At 59.5% G+C, this 7,260-nt stretch overlaps 1 protein-coding gene across 1 annotated transcript in view; it reads right to left on the bottom strand.

Annotated features, from left to right (window-relative positions):
* The window catches only part of Zbtb7a (zinc finger and BTB domain containing 7A), a 20,303-nt gene that overhangs the window by 3,315 nt on the left and 9,728 nt on the right, over window positions 1-7,260 (bottom strand). The window contains 3 exon segments of the mRNA XM_033759359.1: window positions 1-244; window positions 4,723-5,186; window positions 5,188-5,949. Coding sequence (XP_033615250.1) covers window positions 1-244; window positions 4,723-5,186; window positions 5,188-5,949 — 1,470 coding nt within the window.

Genomic DNA, 7,260 nt, shown 5'->3' with positions numbered 1-7,260 from the left:
GCGGGGCTTGCGGCCTCGGCGCGAAGGGACCCCGTTGCAACCGTCCTTCTTGAGGTGCCTGTGCAGGTGGTCGGAGCGCACGAAGGTCTTGCAGCAGCTGTCACACTGGTAGGGCCTCAGGCCGGTGTGCACACGCATGTGGTTCTTCAGATCGTAGTTGTGCGCGAAGGCGGCCCCGCACTGCTGGCACAGGTAGGGCTTCTCACCTGTGTGTTTCCGCATGTGCACCTTCAGCTTGTCCTGCCTGTGGGGGCAGGGATGGCAGGACCGGCAGTCAGCACCCAGGCTGGGACACCAGGGACACCCCGCGGGGCCCTGGGCAGACGCTAACCCTCTCCCAACCACTCTCCCTGATGCTTGGGAGGAAAACACGAAGAGCCTCCGTGGGGCTGGGGCTGGGGGGTGCGATGAACTAACACCGGGCTCTATATCCCAGCCCTTTCTCTTCTACTATTACTTTTGCAGAGCTAGGCAGAGTGGCGCCCATCTGCCATCCCAGCACTGGGGAGGCTGAGGCAGGAGGACAGAAATTTCACAGACAGCCTGGGCAATGAAATGACTTAAAAACACCAAGAACAAAAAAGCAAAACAATTAATTGGGAGGAGAGGAACCCAGGGCCTCCCTCCCACATGCTAGGCAAGCCCTCACCACTGACCGACATCCCCAGGCCTTCTCATTGTTTAAACCAGGGCTGAATCTTGATAAATCCTTCAACTGCCCAGGCTGGGCTCAAATGTGTAATCCTCCTGCCTCAGCCTCCTGAGCTGCTGTGGTGACAGGCCTGTGTCCCAGAACCCTGTCTCAAGTCCTGAAAATACTACAGGAAACAAGGCAGGCAAAGGTCCCTGCCCTCCAGAACAGCCTGTTGCTAAGGTTATTTGGTGACAGATGGGGTGACCAAATATTCTGCTCTTCGCACTCAGAGTTCTGTAACCCAAGACACCACTCAGTCCTGGAAGCACTTGGTCACTGCAGCCACTGAGTCCCCACCCCAGAGAACAGGGCCCTGCCAACCCTCCTCTGCCCTCTGACAGGTTCAACCTGACCATACTGGCTCCCTGGCTGTGGCCCCAACACAATGAACACAGCTTGCCCCAGGGCCTTTGGACGTGCTGTCCCGGAGACACAGCTCCTCCAGGTCCTCACTGTCAAATCCAGAGCCCGATGTCACCACCTTGGACCCACGCCCCACGGCCACCTGACACTCCCTGCCATCTTGCCCCACAGGGAACAGCACAAATCCAGCTCAACCAGAGGCCTTTATCCCACAAACCTGGTAACCATATCAGCCCTGGAGGGACTATGGCCCAGGTTACTGTCCATCCTCTATAGTGGCCGCTGGCCACACACAGCTACAGCTCCCAAGCTCTTTGACGTCCTTTGGCTGCTGCAAACTGAGAGGTGCTCAATTATTAAAGACACCGTGGAATTTGAAAGAGTTTTAGCTGGGCGTGGTTGCGCACACCTGTGATCCCAGCACTTGGGAGGCTGAGGCAGGAGGATCCCTATGCATTGAAGGCCGAACTGGGCTACACAGATATTTCAAAGCCAGCCTGAAACACATAGCAGGACCCTCAATGCCTCCCCGCAAAACTTCTCCATACTGATCAATGAAATCAAGCTTTGTAAATTATGACTTTCCATCTGTTATCTCTTACTTTTTTCCCTTTCACGTGGCCACCAGACAATTTTAAATGATGTAGGCAGCTCCTGTGAAACTTGCACAGTGCTGGTCTAGACATATGGGCCGACCTGGACCCCACAGCACAGGAGCAGTGACCTGGGTCTCAGGATCCCTGCCCAGAACCTAACCTGCTCCATGCTGCTGGCCTTGGTGCCCTGCATTAGAGCTGCTCCATGATTCTCCCTTCTCACACCTAGCAGACACAGCCTCTTCAGTGCAAATGCTGACAAACTCCTATTCATCCCTCAAGGCCTCCTTGCCCCTCTGGCTTTTCTAATCCTCAAAGACACTGCTGTTGCTCTGGGCTCCTCCAGCCCCAGGTCCCTCCTTCTGGCCCCTACGTGCTCTATGGCTTGTACAACTCTGCAGCTCTCTGCAACTGACTTCTGCCCTCTCCCCAGTTTTGTGGCCCTGCCTGAGCCAAAAGAGCTCAGACTGGAACAAACTCCTGGCGGAACAGCTCCAAGACACCTGGCTGCTTCCCTGAACTTCTACAAAGCCCTCTGGAAGGACCCCTGAGATTCTCCGTCCAGGCCAGAGCCAGAGGCCCAGCACAGACTACACTTCCCTCTCACCACAGAGGCCGGGTGGCTCAGAGAGGGAAGTGACCTGCCCAGGGCTGCACAGCAGCCCAGGGGCCACAAGGAGGAGGGGTGGGGGTGGAGGCAGTGCGTTTCATCACCCCGAGCCCCGGCCGGGTAATTATAGCCCCGGCTGCCACAGGCCCTGCTTACTCAACGCTCTGCCTAGTGTGACTCAGAGGGGCCCCTGGGCTCCTGGGCCTGCAAGGGGCGGGGGCGGGGGCTCCACGGAAGCAAGAGGGTCCCTGAGGAGAAACAGCCACTGAGGGCTCCCCGTGCCTCAGTCTCCTGACTGGCAGGCAGAATGGGCCCAGGCCGGGACTGGTAGGTGTGGCTGAATTCAGGCCACGTCACACTGAAACCAGGCCGCGCTGCATTGGAGCGGCCATGGCTCTGGCAGCAGGTGGAGGCAGGGCTGGACCAGTTCACTGCACAGGACCCCGACCAAGATGTCCCTGCCTGAGCTTACGTATGCCACCCGGGGACTCCTGCCTGGCGGAGGCCAGGCCTCCAGCACCCCACTCTCACAAGGCAGACTGCCCACCGCTCAGCTCTGCCCTTTGCCCCCACCTGGCACCCCTGGGTGCTGGATCCTGGCCACGCCTTCCTCACCCAGCTCCTGGGGAGGGGGTCAGGCCCTGATTCCTGTCCTTGTGGGGTGGGGCCGGGAAGCTGGGACAATGGCCTCTTTCTTCAGCCTTGAGAGGCGTGGCTGGGGGAACCCCAGGGCAGCCAGGCTGGGGGCAGGGGGTGACGCTGAGTCACCCAGCCTGGCCCGGTCCCTTGCCTGCCAGCCCCCCACCCCCACAGGGCCGGCCCACCCTCAGTCCACATGGCCCAGCTAGCTACCTCTGGACTCCTAAGACCCAATTGCAGACTGCTAGCCTGACCTTGAACTCGTTCAGCTCAGGGACCAAGCCCCATGGCTCCTGCCCAGGCCTTTCCACCTCTATTGGCTGCAGTCCCCCAAGCTGAATCCGCCTCAGGGCCTTTGCACTGGCTGCTGCCAGCCCAGAACACTTTTCCCACAGCTTGTTTGGAGCTCAATCCAAATGTCTCCTCCACCAGTGCTCTCTTCCCTGGTGGTCGCAGAAGGATTTGGGCCTGTCTATCCACTGCTGTGTCCCTTAGTGCTTGGAACAGAGCCCAGCACACAACAGGTGCTTAAAAAATCCTGGTCAAGCCGGGCATGGTGGCACACACCTGTAATCCCAGCACTCGGGAGGCTGAGGCAGGAGGATCACTGTGAGTTCAAGACCAGCCTGGGCTACACAGTGAGTTCCAGGTCAGTTTCAACTACATAGTGAGACCCTGTCTCAAAAACAAACAAACAAAACAAACAAATCCGGGTCAAGGGCGGCAGATTTAGTTCAGTGGTTCTGCCACCTGTCTAGCAAGTGCAGGGTCCTGAGTTCAATCCCCAATATTCTGGCCTTACCTGCCTCACAGGTACAAGGTCCTGAATTCGATCCTCAATACCCCCCGCAAAAAAAGAAAAGAAAAAAAAAAATGCTGGTCAAATCGGACAGGTGACATATACCTTTCACCCCAGCACTTTGGGAGGCGGAGGCAGGATCACAGTTCAACCCCAGCATGGGCAACTTACTGAGTTAGTGAGACGCTGCCTCAAAACAAGAAGTAAAGGGCTAAGGGGCCAGGGATTTAGCTCAGTGGCACTGTGCCTGCCTTGCAAGTGCAAGGTCCTGAGTTTGGTCACTGGTATCAAAATAAGTAAATAAATAAACAAAGGGCTAAGGACCAAATAAATAAGTAATAAATAAGCACGGGACAAATGAGGCCAATGACCCCTCACCAACCAGAGTTGTCTGTAACAGGGTTTCTCCCTCTCCCACAGCAAGTAAAAATTTCTCCTTCAACCTAGAGAACTACAGGGCTGGGATTTAGTTTGTGGTTCCGCCGCTTGCCTTGCAAGCAGGAGAACCCGAGTTCAATCCCTGGTACCAAAAAAAACAAAAAAACAAAAAAACACACAGAGAACTATGGGCCGGGGACGTAGCTCAGGGGCACCATGCCTGCCTAGGAAGTACAAGGTCCTGAGTTCAAGCCCCAGTACCAAAAAAAACGAAACAAAAACAAATAACAGAGAGAACCACCTGAAAACAGAAAGGTGACTGCACTCCGCTGACAGGCTCTCCATACGTCACACTCTGTGGGATGTCTTTTCTTTACTGGAGATTGAACCCAGGGCCTTGCACTGAAGAACACCCTTCTGCCTCAGCCTCCCAGAAGCCAGGATTACAGGCATGAACCACTATGTGCACCATGCTGTTTGTTTTTTTTTTTCCGGTACTGGGGATCAAACTGAGGACTTTGCGCTAGCTAGTGGGGCAGGAACAGCACCACTGAGCCAAGTCCCTGGGCCCCAGCCACGCTGTTTCTGGTGTGGTCATGCCCGCCATGCCTGAGCTGTGGCAGGAACGGGGTCTCAGGCCTACCTGGTGAAGCGGACCTTGCAGATGTTGCACTCGTACGGCTTCTCGCCGGTGTGCGTGCGGATGTGGCGCGGCAGCTTGCCGGCGCCCTGGATGACCTTCTCGCAGATGGGGCACTTCTGGAAGGCCTTGGCTCGGATCTTCTTCTCCCCCTTCTGCGACCACGCCGGGTACACGTCCCCCTCGTGGGCGCCGCTGAAGTACTTCAGGTAGTAGTCCATGACGCCCTTGTCCTCGGCCCGGGACTCCTCGTCGCTGTCCCCGCCCGCGAGCGCCCCCGCCCGGCCCACCGAGGACATCATCTGCTGCAGCAGCGTGCTGGCCGCCAGTCCGTCCACGTCCCCCGCGTGCTTGGAGAGCTTGCCACTCAGCCTTCCAGTCTGCTTCACGTCACCATCTCCTTGAGGCTCTGTGCAGCCCATCCGAGGTATGCCACACATCTCAGTCTGCCCTATGCAGCTGGAACAGCCTAGCACAGTCTGGGTAATTTGTAGTGAACAGGAATGTCTTGGCTTATTCATCTCCGTCGCCTGCAGGGGGCCGTTCCGCGGGGGGGCCTGGCCCATAGAAGTCCAAGCCATTGCAATCACCCGCAGCCACGGCCGCCACGGCAGCCGCCACGGCCTCTTTGGTGGCATCTAGGTCATCATCAGACGCCCCAAAAGCGGACCACGGGAAGCTGGCGGCGGCGGCGGGGGGAAGGCTGTTCATGGGGTTGCTCTGGAAGAACTCCAGGTACTCCTTGGCGCGCAGCAGGTTGCGTTGGTCCACCTGGTCCACGAGGTCGAGCTGGCCCGCGTCGCCACCTGCGTCGGCCGCCAGGATCTGCCGGTCCAGGAGGTCGGCGCAAACGTGACTCACGGCCGGGATCTCGAGCAGGCGGGCGGCGCTGAGGATGTCGCCCACGTTAGCCGTGCTCACCGTGAGTGTGGCGGTATAGGCGAAGTCCATGAGTGCGGTGAGGGCTTCGGCGCTCACGAAGTCGATCTCGTACACGTTCTGCTGGTCCACCACGGCGCCCGACGTGAACAGCTTCTTGAAGTACTGGCTGCAGGCGGCCAGCACCGAGCGGTGGGTGGGGAACTCGCGGCCCTCCACCAGGATCACCACGTCGCACAGCAGCCCCTGCGTCCGCTGCTCGTTCAGCCCACTCAGGATGTCACTGCTGTGGTCGGGGAACGGGATCCCGATGGGGCCGTCCACGCCACCGGCCATCTTCCGCGCCGAGACCTGCGGGAAACGGGGGAGTCTGAGAGCGTGGTGGTCCTGGCCGTGACTTTGCCAGCTCTGCACAAGCGTGCTCCCTCGTCACGCCTCCTCCAGCCTCAGTTTACCTGGCCATGCACAAGAGTGCTTCAGCGCCTTATTCCTAACCATTTGTTTTTGGTCTGGCCTCACACGCAAGGCAAGCCTCCTGCCTCAGCCTCCTAAGTGCTGGGATTACAAGCATGAGCCACCACACCCAGCTTTAATCCTAATCCATTTTATCCATGAGACCATACTGGCAAAACCCACACTGGCTGCTAAGGGAGATGTGGGGACCCTGGCACCCGCTCAGTGGGAGGACCCTGGGAACCCAGGCCAAAGGGGCAGCTGGAGGTGTCTGCCTGAGAAATGCGCCAGGCCTGTCTGTGCCCCCTCCAGGCCTAGATGGAACCTGCCTGTAGCCACCTGGCAAGCAGCGCTGCACCTGACCTGCACTTGGTCCCTGTGACCCCAGTTTCCTCTGGGGACCCCAAGAAGAGGCAAGGTGAGACCCAAGGCACCCAGGCCCAAACCTGGCAGGGGTCAAGGGCACAGAGGGCGTGTCCTGCTGGGACAGGCCCAGTGGCAGCTGACAAACCTCTTCCTGTCCCCGAGCCCCCAGGCTCAGCCTGGCAGTGAGTAATAGGGAAAACCAGGTCACGCCCAGGCGAGGCCCCCAGGAAGGCCAGGGCTGAGGGCCTCCCACCGGCCTCTCTGCCACCACAGCTGTGACATCCAGCCTGCGACAAGGCCCTGTGCTCTCTGGGTCTCAAGTTTCCCCATCTGTCAAATGGGCTCTGGTTCTTAGCGGTACCAGGCCACGGGGGACCACGCAGCCCACCCTCTCCTGCACTGTCCTCCTCTTCACTTTCCCCTGAGCCGTGACTCATCCGCCAACCCAGGCCCTTGTGCAACCCGCTGGCTCCTGTCCCCAACACTCCGCCCTCTCCAGGGAGCCCCGCGCCACCCAACGCCGACCACGCTCCTCCGGTTCCTCTGGGCCAGGCTGGCTCTCTCTGGGGCGGAGGGCCCAGGCCTCTCCCCGGGGACGGGACCCAAGGTGGGCCTCCTGAAGGCCACGGGACCCCTCTGGCCAGGCTGAGGTCTCAGCCGGTGGCCCGGTGTCTGCCCACCCTGGCAGTCCTTGGTGCAGGGTCTGCCACAGCCACACAGAGGCCTTTGTGAAGCCTGCTCGCTGCCGGGGCTCCAGCCCTCCACCCACCGCCTTCCCGCCGCACCAGCTGCTGGGGGCCCCCCTTCCTCCCCCCGGCCCCCCCCCCGGGGGGGGCGGGGCCC

This window comes from Fukomys damarensis, unplaced genomic scaffold (genome assembly GCF_012274545.1).
Source record: "Fukomys damarensis isolate Sample0158 unplaced genomic scaffold, DMR_v1.0_HiC HiC_scaffold_37, whole genome shotgun sequence".
In the NCBI taxonomy this organism is placed as follows: domain Eukaryota; kingdom Metazoa; phylum Chordata; class Mammalia; order Rodentia; family Bathyergidae; genus Fukomys; species Fukomys damarensis.
This window is presented reverse-complemented; position numbering and strand designations above follow the sequence as displayed.